Raw genomic sequence first — 17,511 nt, 5'->3', positions numbered from 1 at the left:
GAGTACATCATGGTGCAGATTCATACCAACAGTACTCCAATTTCTGATTAAAAAAAAGTTTTGTTTAAACACATCTAAAGCGGAGGATCAAGGTACGTCCTGGATTTGTTATCAAAACTGAAGTGCTGGATTACTACCTCTAGATTGTCAGTGCAGCAGCAAAACTCAGAAACATGGTAGACAGCTTTACCAGTGTGTCCTAAATTACTTTTAAGCATCTGATGAATAATACCAGATTTGTGTTTACTATTTAATCAAAACAACTTACATAATGACAGTGTATGCATGTATAAACTTCTCCTTTTCTTACCATGCCCGACGCATTCATGTGCGGTATCAGCTTGGAATCTGGCACAATAACCTGCTGCTGAGGTGCTAGAAAGAAAAAAAATAGCATTTCATGAAAACTACGCAGTCTGCCCAAAATAACACCCAAGCCAGAGTAACTTAGAAAGAACATCACCCAAAAATCAGCTGAGCTTCATAACAAAAACGGCTACTAAGCAGTCTCTGATCTTAGTAAGTTTTACTCTCAAGACAATATACCACAGCAGCTCTGAGAGGCAATATGGCTATTTTGTCTTTACAGATCTTATTCCAAGGGCTTCAGCTACCTATTCTGACCCTAGGTACAGCAAGATTTAAATTACATCTTTGAAACTGAAGGTATTAGTGAAATGTTGATAAGCTTAAATCTTAAAACAGACTTAAGCAAGGATTGTTGCAAGATGAAAAGTGTGTTAACAGGATGCAGCAGTTAGCTTGAGTTAGGTCTAGTTAGCATAGCTGTTAGCATAAGCTTATGATCTTCACTGTCTTTCTAATGTAGCAGAAGCAGATAAGATATGAACAACCACCTGTCCCAAACAACAAAATAGTTTTGGTGTGCTAAAGAAAACAGATAGCTAAACTATGCAATCAACCTGCTGTTCACCTAGGAGTGCAAAAGTGCCCAAGTCTATGAAACAAGCAGGTTCCCAGTACTAGTGCCAGTGCCAGTAAATTGGAAAATGACAGAGCAATTTTAACAAACTAATCATCAACAAGGTATTCTCCATCCAATCCTATAACCAAGGACACTTAAGAATACTGGAGGTAACAGAGTTTCTTGAAAAGATTCTGGGGAGGGAAGCCCCACAACCTTGCACCAAGATCTGAGGCCATCTCTCCAACTTTCAGGGAACCCAGGGAGGGCAAAAGAGCCAAAGGAAATCTTGTGACCCTGTGCTAGGACCACACACAGGACAGCAGGAATCACCATGCCAATCATCCTGATCACAACAGGTTGTTCAAGGAACTATTACACCATCTCGCCCATGGAACAGGCAAGTAATTCATAAAACTGCATGTCTTTGATTAACATGCTTTGATACCCTAATTTCTTTTAGCCTCCACACTGTCATTTGGTCATAAGCCATAATATTGGGCAACAATGAATCAGTTTTAAGTGTACGACTATAGGCAGAAGCTTATTCTACCCTAAGACAGAAACAGGAAGACATGGACCTCCATATTAGTGGAGGGAAATCTGGTCAGTAGAGTCACAGCTATTCAGCTAAGGAGCCACTAGAGGTCTTGGTGACTAGACTTTCCAGGCTCTGCTGACTGTAACTTAAGCAGACACCCAGATCATTTGAAACCCCATGTATTTAGGGGTCTTAATCTCAAAATTAATTTTACCCGAACAGTCAAAACTGATTTATGTCCAGCCAAAATGCAAAGTACTAGAAGAAGAAGAAGAAAAAAAAAAAACAAACAAACCCCAACAACAAACAAACAAACCAACCAACCCACCCCCAAAACCCCACAAAAAAGCACCACCAACAGGTTCTTGTCACACTAGTTCTCTTCTGTTTTGAATATATGGAGGTTGGGTTTTGGGGGGTGGGCTGGGAATCAACTCATAACTATCACACCCATAACAACATAGGTTCTGATCCATGAAATCCAATAAAAAGACTGAAGTCTGCGACTGACTACCACAGATAAATATGTTTTGCCACAATTTTAATAGCACACTGAAAACTCAAGCATTTCACAGGTGGCAGATTTGTTTACACAGCATATATGCAGTAAAATCCATTAGTATTTATCTTACTTTTCAAATAAAATTGTAAGTGGTGAAAATGTTTCTCTTAAATTATTAATGCAGAATACACAAGACAATAATTACAAGAAACTATACTGTTACGGCTAGCTAAAATATACCTTGAACATCCACACCTACAGAGCATGCAATCTTTTAAGACCACAAAAATACTCAGCCATTATGCTTTTCACTTGAAGCTTGTTCTAAGATGAAAAATCATCTCCTACATATACTCAGACTGTTACACCACTATTTTTCACATCCTAGCATCCACTTATGCTAAACAATAACATATTTTTTAAAATTAATTTGTTCCTAATGACATTACTACCTCATGACTAAATTGTCAACTGCGTATGTATATTGACTTGAAATTACAAAGCTGCTAATGGATTTCTGACAGAATCTGCAAGTCATGTAATCTGAAAACATGAAGACAAAGAGAAGAATTCAGCTTTTCCAAAATCTTCTGAAGACTATAACTGACACAATTACGAAGATACTTTTTGCCAAGACAGCTCTCTTGACCCATTAAATAGAGGCAAGTAGAGACAAAGTTTAACATAAAGACACAAAGTTATCCATCAGATAAACATCCTGCCCTAGATTTAGAATATGTAAAGGAGTTCATCTAGCTTGAGAGTCTTTTGCCAGAGAGATTAGAGAGTAAGTCTGACCTTGCTGAGACGCTGGAATAAGGACCTGTTGTGGCTGAGACTGCTGCTGCACAGTCTGCTGTGGCTGAGGTTGTGTGTGATGGTGGTGGTGATGATGCTGCTGTTGCTGCTGTTGCTGTTGCTGCTGTTGCACCTGCAACAAAAGCTGCTGCTCTTCTGAATGGAAGCCATCTACAGCCTTGGACTGCATCAGCTTGTTCTCCCACAGCTAGTTTAGAAAAGGAAAGAGAAATCTCTGTGTATGATTTTTACTCAGCAGGATTTCTAACAATATAAAGACAGTACTCAAAAATCAAATTTGTTTTCACTGTTTATCTTCTGCAGTCTACTTAGCCCAAAAAGCCCTTGGGCAAATACAGACTGAAGAGATAACTCCACAGAGGTAATGTTTTAAGAAGAGGAATTAAATATCCTTTAAGAATTGTCAGTCCAAGCTCACGCTTTAACATTCTTACAAGTGTGGAAGATTCGTAACAACCCTAACAGAAGCATAAATAGAGATAAACTGGTAACTTTAAATTAGCCTTCAAGTTTTCACTTCTCTATCCTTTCTTTCTTACCTCTTTAATCACAAAAATAATTCTTTATTACAGCTTTCCTCAAGCCATTTCTTCTTGGAACTGCTCAATAAAAGTTGCTTAAAGACTATTGCCTCATAACACACTTCAACAGATACTACCAGTATACCTAAGATAATGCCTCTGTACAAGCATTCACACAGTTTCTACCACAATATCAAATTCAGCTTCTCCAGCCCCTCAGTTCTTGATGTCAGCTGACATCTCCAAAGAAAAGCCATAGATGCAAAAAAAAAAAAAAAGCAGCTCTTGCAAAAAGACAGCAACGCAAGTATTCCATAATACATAGAGTCAAAAACACTACAGGTACCCAGAACTCCTGATTTCAAATCCCGCTTAAGGGTCCCAAAGCCTTCACCTTCAATACTTCGTTTTCCTTCTTGTGTCTTTCCTCATTCAATCTTTTCTGACATCGTTTGCGGAACACATCTGTGACACAAACACCAAGGTGCTTTTCTTATAGCACTCAGCCCATTTCCACCAAGCCAGGTCATGGTTTCATGGAAAAAAGTCTTCACCTGTTTCTGTCTAGCCAAACTCAAAATTTCTTTCCCTCTCCATCCATTTTTTAATACTTTAAAAATACCGAGAGTTCGGGACGTCCCGCTTTCTGAAGAATTCCTTACACAAGAGCTGAGATAAGAAGGCACCTACTTTCCCAGTTTCCTTTTACTTTATTTCTTCTTTTTTTTTTTTTTTCTGCCTTTTCCCTTTTAAAGTGTTTCTTTTACTCAAGAAGAATTTGAAGAAAGCCATAGGAGACCCATTAGAGCTCAGGTCAACATCTTGCCTTTCTTTTGGACCCTCGGTAACAGTTCAAACCCACCGTATGTAAAAAAATTCTGCATCTGAGAGCTTCAGCAAAGTGTGATGGACACAGTACAATTCATTATGTACCGCTCCTCAAAACCAATACTTCTGCAAACCACAAACCAAAAATCTGACAATGCATCTAACAACGCAACTCCTCTTTTTCAGGAAGACAAAAACATCAAGCAGAGCAGGCGTTTTATTTTTCCTGCAGAGAAACCTTAAGAATTGTCTAACTCTAAAATAAATATATTCTCCCCTTTCTTTTTTAAAGATAAAACGTTTCAGGGACCAAAATAACACTGTGAATTCAGATGCCTGCTGTTTATGTCAAGTTTGACATGCCAGATTAGGGAAAGTAAACAAGGTGAGCAGATCTCTCCATACAGCAGCGTAATTCAAATGATATGGGGCTACAGATATGCAGATTAATACAATGCTTGGCTAACTAAAAATTAGTATTTTTACTGTGCACAACAGCAAGCAGATATGAAAACCAATTGCTGTACTGGTCTACCAAAAAAACCTTTTAAGTCGCAACTTACTGTTTTGAGTTCCATAAGAACTTGTTCATCCACTCCTTCATCCAGAAAAACCTCTCTGACATCATTGATGACATCTTCAATTACAGACCTGTACAATTTAGGCTTTAAAAAAAGAAAAGGTAACTAGTCAGTGTTGTTTCGAAAGAAATTTATCACTTAATGTTAAAATAAGATTTTCCCCAACAAAAAAAATCTCTGAAAACTGCATTACAGAATACACTGCATGTTTCCCAGTGACTAAAATATCCAAGGAGGTATAAATCAGCAAGAACAGCTCAAATAAGGTGAAAAGGGAAAGGACTGCTCACTATCTTTTGTGACATATCCATGGCACAAGAGTTTTCAAGCCACAAGGAGTGTAATTCAAAACAGAGAAAAGAAGATTGTTTTCCATTCCCTAAATTTGTTTCCTGCTTGCCAATGTACATACTGAATATGCAAAAACATTTGCACACGTGCAAAATATTCACGTCAAAGAACATTAAAAGTTCAAAAGGATATTAGATAAATACAGAGAAGAGAAACTTGTTAGCACTTGCTAGTTCAACAGGAACGAAATATGGCTCAGAATGATCCCTAGCTGAAAAAAATGTTGAAGGCTCAAAAAACTGGAAGCATTCATGTGAATGTCCTGTTCTTCCTTACACATCTGTTTACAGAAACTATTGAAGACAGGTTATTAGGCTAGACAGACTTCTGTTTTCAATCAGTACTTATGTTTTTGCATTAGAAATTTTTCAGGTGGAAATACTACACATACCTTCTTATTCTGTTACACTGATTTCATGCCTAAACTGTCAATGATAAAGTGAATTGTCAATTCACTTTAGGTTGCCAAAAGAAGTTGTGGGGTCTCCATCCCTGGAGATACTCAAAAGCCATCCAGACATGATCCTGGGCAACCGGCTCTAGGTGACCCTGCTTGTGAAAGTGGGTTGCAAGATAACCTCCAGAGGTCCCTTCCAACCTCAACCATTTTATGAATTTTAAAATGCAGGTACAATTTTAGAAAGAGAATATAAATACTTAACCTTATCAATTAAAGCACAAAATTTAATTCATAGGACCATAGGATAATTGTACTATGCACATGCTGTACCTTTTAAACAGTACAGCTTGGACCTCTCTACATACATGTGAACTTCAACGTTATTTTGGCTGGATTTTAAATATCTGTGCTATCTAACTGCAAGGTAGCACCACGAGCTCTAAATAGGGTTGATCAATCTCCAGCCCGTGAATAATACGTACTTCACTGACCAAGGCTGTTCCTTGGGCTGACGGTAGACCATTTTTAAACTGATCTGAAAGCGGCTACAACTTTCTGTAAGCTGACACCTTCCTCCACCCCCGTTCCGTGACTTCCTTAAGCAATAAATCCCAAATGATGCAGATTATCATTCTGTGCTTGTGCAGTGGGTTTGGCACCCCAGGAGTGCTGTGACTCCAATACACACACAGAAAACCTGCACCAAGCACATGCAGTGCTGGAACTACACAAATTTAATGCACACACTTGAAACATTTATTTTACGCATACGCAGTTGCTTAATGCATCCCAGAAGTGTTGAATTTGTTACAGATATGCTAAAGATTATATGGCACACATGTTACGGAATTGTTATGCCTATGTTATGGAATAATGGAGGGGGAATGGCAGCACATGATTTATTAGTCCAGGGGAAAAAAAAAAAAAAAAGGCAAAAAAAAAAAACCCCAACAAAACCCAACAAACCACTCTGTGTTATTGACCACACATTGATATTTTGGCAAATGGCACACTATCAGCACCCTATTTTTTTCTTCATTTTACATTTCATCGGTTTGCCACTTTTCAGCTTTAAAACATGCTGCTGCAAATCAAGTAGCTGAAATATTAGAATGCATCCTTTTGTTACTTCTCTTCAAAAAAATTTCTGGCCTCAAGCAACAGGGTAAGTTTTCCATCCTTGAAAACCACATTTACAGCACCTGTGTCAAAAACTTAACTTCTCCAAAAGACACAAAACATACCAGACTACTTGCAGATTTTTTTCTTTCAAAACAATACTGCATGCTCACATATCCAGGCTTCAAGTACAGCATTAATTGTGCTTATAGAGACATTTGAAACAGACTGTCAAAGCCAGACTACTCTTGAGCACTAGTATTTTAAATCTGCATAGTGAGGAACTTAAAAATACCAAGCATCATTAACAGGACTATTTTTCCACTTAGATTTAACTCACAGCAGATGCAAAAAAACATTCTACTTAATAACATTAAGTCCTATTATTTCTATAATTAAACAAATTGCATAAAGCTTATACGATTCAACTAGCACAGCAATGCTACTTAACCTATTCTGTTTATTGTTCCTTACTTTATTAAAAGCATCTGTTTCTTAATGCCAAAAGCACATTCTGCAAATAAACATGCTTAACCTCTGGCATGCAAGTTACTGTACTTAAGTCAAGTGAGCTACCTGTACGTCTGAAATTACAATCAGAATTCCTGCAGCATGGAGATTGCTTTTTCGCCTTAAATCCTCCTCTCCTTAAATCATCTATTAGGTCCACTTTTTTCTAATAAAACACATTTTACAGAAACAGGCCCTAATAATTTCCACTAGCAGTTTCCTCCTCCTATCTCCACAGTCAGGCATTTTTGTAAGGTTTATTCACAAAGCCTCCTCAGTCTATAAAGCCCTAGGAAAAAACGTCAGCATTCACATCCAACAAACTGACCCTACAGCCCAACAGTCTGCTTGGGAATGTTTCCTTTTTCCGCTGTGTAGTGAGGGAAAAAAAAATTTCAAACAGCAGGATACTGGTTTCTAGTGTCCAGCATTAGTTTAGCAACAGAGCAGAAAGGCAGGTTAAGAGCACTGATGTTCACTCCTGCGTTGACACAGCGTCCTTCTGCACAACTTCCAACAGCCCAACCAAGCAGCTAAGCCCCCCAACAGACAGCAGGACCACAGGGGTGCAGTGAGCCTAGTACCATGCAGGTTAACGAACACACAAGCAGTTTGTACATGCATGTATCTCTCTGCATGAGCCACACAGTGCGCTGGATCTAAGATGGGTCAGAATTTTTGGACACTGTTCTGATCACACAGTATCACAATGTATGATACACTCATGGCTGTATGATTAGAAGGAAGGGAACAGAGAAGGAAGTATCCGCATACTTATGATGAAACAATGTCTGCCTGATTTTACCTATACATGTTTACATAATACTCAGAAAAATCCTGTCCAGTTGAAAACTTTCTCTTGTGTACACTCCTACTGAACATCCATCCAGCCCAGGTGGATGCAACGCCTTCCACAGTGGCAGCAGCAATGCCTTCAAGAACCATCCATAGTGGAATTTTGAAGAATAACACAGACTGCTCTTTTCCTACCTCAACAGAGGCAAATCCAGTAAAATGACAAAACAGCCTTAAGCCCTGGTCTTTAAAAGGAAGCACATTGTATTGTTTTAGATATACACTAAGTGTCAGCTTTAAGCATTATTTATATGATGCTCAAGCTGTTTATACGAACCACCTAGGACTCTGGAGTTGAATGACAAAATTATTTTCATACATTGTTTACTCAAAAAATAAACATGAGAATACAATTACTGAACAAGTCTAAAGATGCGATAGCAGGTGAGTTAAGCTTTCCAATAAATTTCCACGTTCAGTCAGAGAAAGCAATGAGAACATAATGGAAACTTTAAAGATTGCTATTAAAATAATCATGCTTTCATCTGGTTTATATTAAAGTGCCTCCCTCGTAAAGAGTACACTGCTGTAAACTCCAAGCTCTTAAGAGCAAAATACTCAAATCACTCTTCAATAAACACTATTCCAAACACTTACTATAGATTAAAGACAACAATTAAAATTCCTGATTTATTAGATACAACCACAAACACATAGAAAAGATTTGAAATCTAGTACTTCCCCCTCTGGGAACATAAGGAAACGATTGTATTTCACTTTCTCTGTGCATCTTGTAAAGAAAACTCTGAGTGTGGTGAGACTGCTACACACGCACAGACACTCCAAATCAGAGGAGCAACCAGCAAGCTATTTTAAGAAATGCCACATGCCTTTGGGGGCTTACAGTTCCTACATTCCTTCAGTTTCAAGGGTACAAAAACTGCATCTCTTTGTAATTATTACCACAACACTTGGGATTTCAGCAGTTTGGGTTTCCAATAACCGACACATTATGGAGAGATACACCACGGCACGCTTTGTGCATTTGACAGCAGTTTGTTCCTAGTTGCTTCTGCAGTTATTCCTAAAATGTCACTAATCTTTCCCCTCTCTGTGCAGTTACAGCTGGAAGCTAGCTGTATGACAGCAAGAAGAGTGCACCATAAAGGTAACTAGTTTTAGTCACAATTACATCAAAGGTGTGCACAAAAAGTAACACATATAACCTGCATTGTAAGCATTAAAAGTTGAGCTTTTTTTACGTTGTCATGGACTTTTACAAATAAATTACCTTTGTCACCTACAAAATCTTATACTGCCTATAACTGTTAATGTCTTATATTTGTCCTTTATTAGGAAGAACAGATTTCGAGCAATTCAGATTTGACTGGATGCTGACGTGACATTATTGACACATTAGGCTCAAAGTCTAGCTTCCTAAAGTTATCACCTGGTTGCCGTATTTCAAAATGTTCCTGTTCCGTCTTTGGTAACCCTAGGGTAAGCGTCATGATCCTTGCTATTGAATGAGACCTGACTTTGACAAAGTTGACCATGCACTACCACAAGGTTTTACTGCTTAACTGAAAAATAGCCTAAAGCATACCTATTTGAAGCAGGCTCATTTTAAGCTTGGCTTTTGCTATTCCAAATGCAATGTTCAGTCACAGATACCTTCCAAGAGAACCCTACAGAAGTTATGCCAGTGCAGAAATACAGCCAAGAGTAAGCAAGTCTTAGTAAATTGTTCAAAGATATTCACAAGTAGTCTGAAGATTATTCAATACATATATACATCTATTTTGCTATTCAGTACTAACTTGGTCAAAAAAGAGAAGCAAACCCTCTAATTTACTATACAGAAATAGATCCTTTCCTGCAATCAAAAAATAAAGCCAGAAGTTTATAAACAGGAGGACAACTAACAGACTGAGATCACACACATTCAACATGCATCCTACTGAGTAACTGCCCCACATGTAATGGTTGACTACTTTTCTAAAATTTTCTGATACAAAACCGACAAAGTAGCAAAGCAACGATGCTACTTTGCAACTACATGACCCTAACCCACAGGCATGTCTGTAAAATTTCATATTTGGAAAGGAAAACTAGGATGCTTTGCATTTTCTTTTGTGTACTGCTTTGCAGTATACCAAATACTACAATGAAACCAGATATTAGTGAAAATTCTAAAACCTTTGCTCTGCCTGGACTGTAATATTTGTACACTTCAGTCACCCGAAACGCACAGAAATCATCAGGTAGTATCTGCAGCCCACGGCCCACAGACAAAGCTTTAATATTAGCATTACTTTTAGGGCAACAGCTGTAGCCAAACCTTGGCAAAGCGCCATAAAATAAGTACCACATCTCTCCTTGATGCACTGGCTGAGAACCGTTTACACTCTACTTTCCCCACCCAGCAGAAAAAAACTACTTCGAAGAGCTTACGGGAGCACAGGAACGCGTGCTAGCTGCATGCTAGGGACAAAAAAAGAAAAGGAAGAAAAAGGTAAACGGCTTCAGACGCGGGAGAGGATGAAAACCGTCTTTGTGCCATGCGTAAAAGCAAGGGAAAGTCCATTCGCACCGGCCAGGAGACACCCCCCGGCCCCCCCCGCCGGAGCCAGCGGCAAGCACCACCGCTCCGCGGGCCGACGGGGACGGGAAACCCGGCGAGAGCCCGGCCGGGATCCGAGGGACAAGCCGCCCGTCTCCCAGCCTCCGCCGCGGACGCATGCACCTCCCAGCCCGCGCTCCGCGGCTCGCTCCCTATTTAAAGGCTGATGTGGTGTTTAAATGGAGAGGCGGTGACGTGGGGCTGGAAAGCACCTTCCCATCCTAGCAGAGTCTATATTAGAGAGCGGCAATAGCTCTATATAAACAGGGCAGCCACAGGGAGGAGGAACACAAGGAGCAGGGAGGCAGAAAGGCAGGGGGAAGCCATGATGGATCTGAGAGCCACAAACAAGGGGGCCGAGCCCGCCGCCGGGACGCCGGGTTTGTCTCCTCCAGCGCTTCGGGGCGGGGGTCGCGGCCGGGGGGCGCGCAAGGGGGAGAGGAGAGGAGCGGAGAGGAGAGGACAGGAGCGGAGAGGAGGAGAGCGGCGGCCGGGGGGGCTCGGTGCCTGCGCAGGTTGGTGTGACTGCTTGTTGCAAACCTCTGTGAGTACAAGTGCAGCAGCGAGCCACCCGCCAAGGTGCAGAAAGCACGAGAAGGGAACGGGGAGGGGGGAGAGGGTGGGGGGTTTTTGGGGGGTTTTTTTTGCTCTCTCTTTTTCAAATAAATACTGCCTCGCTCGCCGGAGGGAAGTTGAGGGCTTTCGCCCGGCTTAGCCGACCCGGCCGGGCTGGGAGAAGTGCTTTTCAACCATCGTCTCCTTCTTCTAAAGCAACATAAAATGGCTCCAGCGGAGCCCGGACGGGCTTCGCCGCCACCGACACCACAAAACCGAAACCTGGTTCGGGCGCCGCTTCCCCTCGCCCCGGGACGGCGGCGGGGCGGGCGGCAGCGCCCGCGCTTCCCCCGCCGCTCGCCCCTTCACCGGGCGGCTCCCGGCGGCGGCGCCCCCCGCCCGCCCTGCCCTTCCCTGCCCTCCCCGCCGGACCCCCAGCCGGCGGCGCGGCCCCGGCCTCCCCCGCGGGGCTCCGCCGCTCGCCGGGCCGCCCCGCCGCCCCCGGGCCGCCGCCCCGCGCCCCCGCCGCCCCGCGCTCCCGCCGCCCCCGGCTCCGCTCGCTCCCCGCCGCCGAGGCGGCCGGCGCCGGGCGCCACAAGTTGGCTCCCCGCCGCTGGCGGGGGGGTGGGGGGAAAGGGGGGTGGGGGGGCGAGGCTGCCCCGCGCCCCCCCTTCCCGCCGGGGGGGAGGGGGCCGGGACCGCTCGAGGCGGGCGGCGGGAGGGAAGGGAGTGCGGGGGAGGGGGGGGGGGCGGCCGGCCCCGCCGGGCCCCTCCGCCCGCGCTGCCCCCCCCAGGGCCCCCCTCGCCCCCCCCGACCCGGTCCTTACCACGGGGTTTGTGTTAGTCGAGCTCGCCATGTCCCGAGCCCCCCGGGACGCCCCCAAACGCGGGGGGGGGGGGGAGTCGCCCCTAAAACAATAAACCTGCCCGGCTGCGTCCCCCCAGAGCCCGCGCGTCCCGCCCCGGCTCACGGGCAGCCCCGCGGCCTGGCCCGGCCTCGTTCGCCGGCCCTGGGGCTGCAGCCGCCGCCGCCAGCCGCCCGCTCTGCCCGCTTCGCCCCTTTATATAGCGAGAGCCGAGCAGCTGCGCGAGCGGCCAGGGCGAGAGGGGGACGCGGGCGGGGGGGGGGGGGGGGCGGGCAGGCACCGCGAGAGCTGCGCGCGAGACCGCGCCGGGCCGGGCGCCGTCACGTGAGGCGCCCGCCCCGCCGCCATGACGCCTACCGAGGCGGAAGTAGCTGCGCGGGGCCGCGCGCACCTGGCTCCCGCGCAGCCGGGCCTACCGAGGCGGAAGTCTCGGCGCACCCTCGGCCGGCGGCGCCGGAGCCCCGCCCCTCTTCGCGCCCCGCGTCACGGCGCCCGCGAGGCGGGCAGCGCCGGGGCGGTGCCGCCCCCCCCTCCCCCCCCGCCGGCGCCAGGCTGTCCCCGGGCCCGGGCGGGAGGGGACGGGCCCCGGCTGGGCGAGGGCGGAACGCGGGACCCGGACCGGGAGCGGGACCGAGCCGGCCCGCGCTGCCGGTCACGGCCGGCGCCAGGCTGGGGAGGCAGGAGCGCACCCCCGCTCAGTCGCCGGCAGCCGCTTGCTCCGCGGCGGTGGAAAGCTGCAGCCGCCCGCTTCAGGGCAGAAGTGGCTCTTCGTGGCCCGCGAGAAGGGGGCCTGGAGCCCGGCCCGGCCCGGCCCGGCGAGCGCTGGCGCCTTCCCCCGCGGGGCGTTAAACAAAGGCCCCGCGGGCCGGCCGAGGGGCCGCTGCTGTAGGCCGCAGGCCCCAGCGCGCTGCCGGGCTCTGTGCCACCCCCTAGACTGGCAGCGGAGCCCAGAGCCGACCAGGAAGAGGGAGGCAGCAAAACCCAGGACATTACCCGTGCCCTCCATATGGCCCGCAGGCAGGCGCTCACCCGTTTGCAGCATGGCGGCCTTCAGCAGTTCCTCGCCGAATCGGTGGCAATAGGATCTCCCAGCTGCGCAAGAAGTTGTCAGAGCCCAGCCGGCTGGCTTAACTTCCATTTTCCCCCTCCTTACTGCCTTCTCTTCCATTCTCTCTTTTTGTCCCCCTTCTCTCTGGCAACCTGCGAGAGGCACATAATACAGGAAAATCTACACCGTGAGTACTGTTCCACCAAAGTTAACTTAACCGCTGCCACCTTTGCTCAGTCCTTAGCGCAGCTTGGGAACTCCGCTCGTCCCTTGGATCTCCACCAGTAAGCCACCTGTGTAAGTCCCACTCAAGCATAAGGGAAAAATAACATTGAATTCTGACTCTGCATACGCAAGGCGTAGCGGGTTACATCTCTTCAACAAATGCTGCGGTGCAGACTACGTTTGCTGCCTTACCTTCAGCCTGAAGTCCTACCTATTAACTAGCCCAAATAACAAGTTCAGGAACTCCTGCCTGGTATCTTTTGACGGGAAGGAGTTTGTTAGCGGGAATAGGAGACCTTCCCCTCCCCTCCCATTCCTCTAAATCCTCCATTTATGCAGTAACGAACACCTCCTTCCCTTCTGGAGTGCAGACTTTGTATGGGGGCGTGACTGGTTTACAGTGGGCCAGCCGATGAAGCCGCTGTTCACCATGCATACTGCTAGACCCCTGGCCAAAAACCAGCATAGCTCACAAAATTTTACTGTTCTTAGCTGTCAAATTCCACCTTTGCTGGAGCTTTCCACCTGCATAGCACAGCCAACAGGACAGAAGAGGGTCTGCCCCCTCAGAAGCCATAATTCATGGTCTGATGAATGAACTATGGGGACTGACTGAGCTGCTAGTGTTACCTGACTTCCAATGCCTTAGTAATCTCTCGCAGAGAGTTTGTACTTCACTGCAAAGTGAAACCGCTGAAGTGACAGGCACGCCACCAGGAAGAAATCAGATTGCCATTCATACCCTTCCTCTCTTCGACATGAGGCGCTAGAGAGCTACAGGTTCCTTCCCTGGAACCCCCTCCCTGTTTTTCAGGGTGGCTTACTGATGAATAATTTTAAAAATTTAACATTTGGGCATGATAGCAGTAATGGCTCAGTCTGGTATCATGCACCTTTCTCTAGTTCAGCAGACTGTCTTCCCAGAAGGTAAGACCTGTGCGCATGGCCCTGTCACAGTTTCTCAGGCACCAATATCACGTCGTGAGGCAGCACTGCGAACCCCCTGAGTGCCTCTAAGGAAGAATACTGTTGTGAACAAAATCAAGCCCTCATGAGAAGTGCCCCATTGAGTCAGACTAATGGTCCATCTAATTCACAGCAATTCAGCTGCTGCTTAGGGAGAGCAAGCAAGTTAGCTGCTTGCTGAAGTCTGTTCACCTTGGTTTTCCCCAGCATCACAGCTGCCTGCTCTATCAATGTTAGGGGATTCTACTTCATTTAGCGTTTTGTTAGACTGGAATAACATCCATGTTTATACGTAGTGCAGTAGCAACACGGATCATCTGGATAGCATCAGTAGGCATAAGCTACATAACAGCATTACTTTTACAGTTAACTGTATTTATCTGCCAGCATTCTCCTTTGTTTGCCAGTCAGGCATGAATCGTATCAAACTTGTGTGTTACCCTGTCTGTCTTCTTTCTCCCTAAGATTTCTACCACTGACAACTCAGGGTGGCTTCACCAGGTTTAGCAATAATGGCAGCTTTACTGTTGGCTGGACACTTCTGTTTTAGCCATTGTACTGTCTAGACTTGAACTCCACGGTGATGACAGACATTATACCCAGAGCAAAGACAATGACATTTGGGCAAACTTTCTCCTTCATGGCAAAAATTGTGCCAAATATGGGATAGTGTACGGAAAAGCACATTTGCGTGCAAGATCAAAAGCTGATCCTTGGTGTGTTACAGAAGGAAATAAAGTTCCCGCTCAACCTTAGGCACAATCATCTTTCTTCTACCAAATCTTTGAAACAAAGACAAACAAATTGTCTTTTATAACCAACACTTTGCACTCAGAGGCACACGGTCTGCATCAAGTGCCCTCTGTCCTGTTAGTACCAGAAGCATCCCTCGCTTCTCCTCAGCAGAGCAAGTGACTTACTACTGCAACAGTAGCTTGCTAAGTTAATGTAATGGGTCTAGGGTATGGAGATGTTTTTAGTTCATCTCCCTTGTGGTCCATCAGAGAACTACATCTTTTAAAAGAGATTTTTGAACTTGTGAGTAGGAAGCTGGGAGTGGGGGGAAGGAAGAAATAAATTTTCTTCAGTATGATTTTTAGGCTGATAGCACTTCCATTCTAAAGTTCTTAGCAAGTACTAATGCGTTGTTCTTCACAGCATAACTTTCAAGAAGCTATTCTGCAAAGGGGTAACTGATGTATAAGTATTTGCTAATGGTGGGAGGGGTGGGACACACTTGAATCTAGAAACTCAAAGGTGCTAAGTACCTGTTATTGCCACAGAAAGCCACTAGCTAGCAATTCAGCTGAAAACAAGAACCACAAAATCTTGATGCCAAGTTAAAACACATTAAATTTGTGATCTTCAGGTTTTATTTGTTTGTGGTTTGTTGTTTTTTGTGTTTTTTTTTTTAAATGGAGGGGTTTTTCTTCATCTGAAAATGGTAAAAAAAAAAAAATCTGAAACTACTCTTCTGCCTCCCAAAAGCAGACCATGAGTACGCCTGGTCTCCTACACGTGGAGAAATTGGTACCCAATCAGTATCAGCGTGCCCTCATTTTTCTTTGAAAACGTTTCTGATCATACAGCAAAGCATTAAGTACCTAGTTATGAGGTGTTGCTGACACAATGGTTTATGATTTCTTAGTTCTTGAAACAACAGAAGAGCTTGTTAAGTGCGATCATGTCGACTGGTTCCCCCCCTTCCCCACCCCCCCGGGGGGACAGTTAAGCAAGTCTTGTCCACTTTACCAACCTGCTATTGTAGTTGTGCTGGTAAGTCTCCCACTACGAGCATGAAGACAACATACAATATTCAGCCAGCATATTACACTCTTTCCTTAAAAAGAAGTTAAGCCATTGAACACTTCTCAGAAGGCTTTGGCGACGTAGTATTATTATTAGGCAAGGAAGTAAACCTTCTGCCCCAATCTCTGAAATGATATTTTTCCAGAAGAATGAAGAGATACACATTTAATTTTAAATTGCAACAGCATGTGTTAAAAGGATAAAACAGGAGCATACACAGAACCAAGTCAGTCTAGAAAATGTTAATGGGGGAAAAGCTGCTTGAAATTATGCTCACACATTCTGAGTTTAGAGCTTATGTTCAGCTCTATGTTTAACTTGCTCTCGCTGCTTCCACTCACTGTACCAAAGAGAGAATATAACCTTAAATAAAATTAGAGAATTTTTTGGGTTTGTGCTTGGTTTTGGTGGTGCTTTTTTTGTTTTGTTTTTTTTTCAAGTGTCCCTACTGAGCTCAAAATAAATAGTAAGTGGCCCAAGCTGCAATCCAAAACTTCAGGCACAGGCAGAAGTTGACAACAGACATATCATACCGAAGCTTTTCTGCATCCAACCAGCCCTCGAGCCAGAAGATTTGCTGACACATAATGGAAGTTATGTGATACTAGTTTCAGACAGTGTTCAGGTATTGTATAAACATTCTTTAATGAAAAGGTATTAAAATATATATATATATATATGAGAGAGAGTGACATTTTCCTTCTAACAGCCTGCTCACCATGATCTAGTGGCTGGAAACAAAAGCTAGTAAACATACCCCTCTTGCCTTCAGCACTAGATTTCCCCCCCCAAAATTCTTAAGCAAGGCAGAAATTGAATTAAATAGCTCCCATCACCCTTTTTCCAAGGCATCTCTGCTTTTCTAGATGGATTTACTCTTGCATCTAGAATTTGCAACACAGCAATACGCTTTACCAAAGCACACTAACATCAGTTTTAAGAGTCTGACATATGCGCAATTCAACTGCCCTCCTCACAGCCCACAGAAAACCAAACCATGTCATCCCAGAGCAACGTGGTTTGTCTCTAGTGACCTTTCAGAGGGCAAACATTAATGTTTCAGCAAATTCTCAGCTTGAAGTCCTAGAACAGGTGACACCTTCAGAGAAGCTTGCTACACATTAAACTTCTATTTCATGATGAGACTTCTTAAGAGTCTCAGGCTTGCTCTACTCTTAACCAAGTGCTTACTCGAGCAAAGTAGGAAGCACAAAGAATTTTTCTGTAACACAGACTAAGACTGTTTACTGTTAGAATACATATAGTTGTTTGAAAACAACTTGTATATAAACCTTTCTCATTAGGGCATGTCTAAACAGGACAATAAAACTATGCGCTTAGTTATACGTCAAAGCCACATACCTACCAACATTAGAAAGCCATCTTCCCTCCTCCAAACAAAATACATAAATTGCATCTTCACAGAAGACTATGTTAGCAGGTGACCAGCTACTACAGTTGTTCTGTTATTGTATTTTCTTCTGTCCCCATATATCTCCAACAGACCTCTCAGGCCTTCAAAGTCTG

The 17,511-nt window shown here is 44.8% G+C and overlaps 1 protein-coding gene across 1 annotated transcript in view; it reads right to left on the bottom strand.

The window, feature by feature from the left end:
- The window catches only part of GTF2A1 (general transcription factor IIA subunit 1), a 28,822-nt gene extending 16,623 nt beyond the window's left edge, over positions 1-12,199 (bottom strand). The window contains exons 1-4 of the mRNA XM_069783715.1: positions 11,898-12,199; positions 4,700-4,801; positions 2,767-2,974; positions 311-375 (exon numbers count right to left, since the gene is read on the bottom strand). Coding sequence (XP_069639816.1) covers positions 311-375; positions 2,767-2,974; positions 4,700-4,801; positions 11,898-11,927 — 405 coding nt within the window. The 5' untranslated portion in view covers positions 11,928-12,199. The remainder of the gene's footprint in view (positions 1-310; positions 376-2,766; positions 2,975-4,699; positions 4,802-11,897) is intronic.
- Positions 12,200-17,511: the final 5,312 nt, after the last annotated feature.

This window comes from Haliaeetus albicilla, chromosome 5, assembly GCF_947461875.1.
Source record: "Haliaeetus albicilla chromosome 5, bHalAlb1.1, whole genome shotgun sequence".
NCBI classification, from domain to species: Eukaryota; Metazoa; Chordata; class Aves; order Accipitriformes; family Accipitridae; genus Haliaeetus; species Haliaeetus albicilla.
Note: the sequence above shows the minus strand (reverse complement) of the source record. Positions and strands in the feature narration are given on the sequence as shown.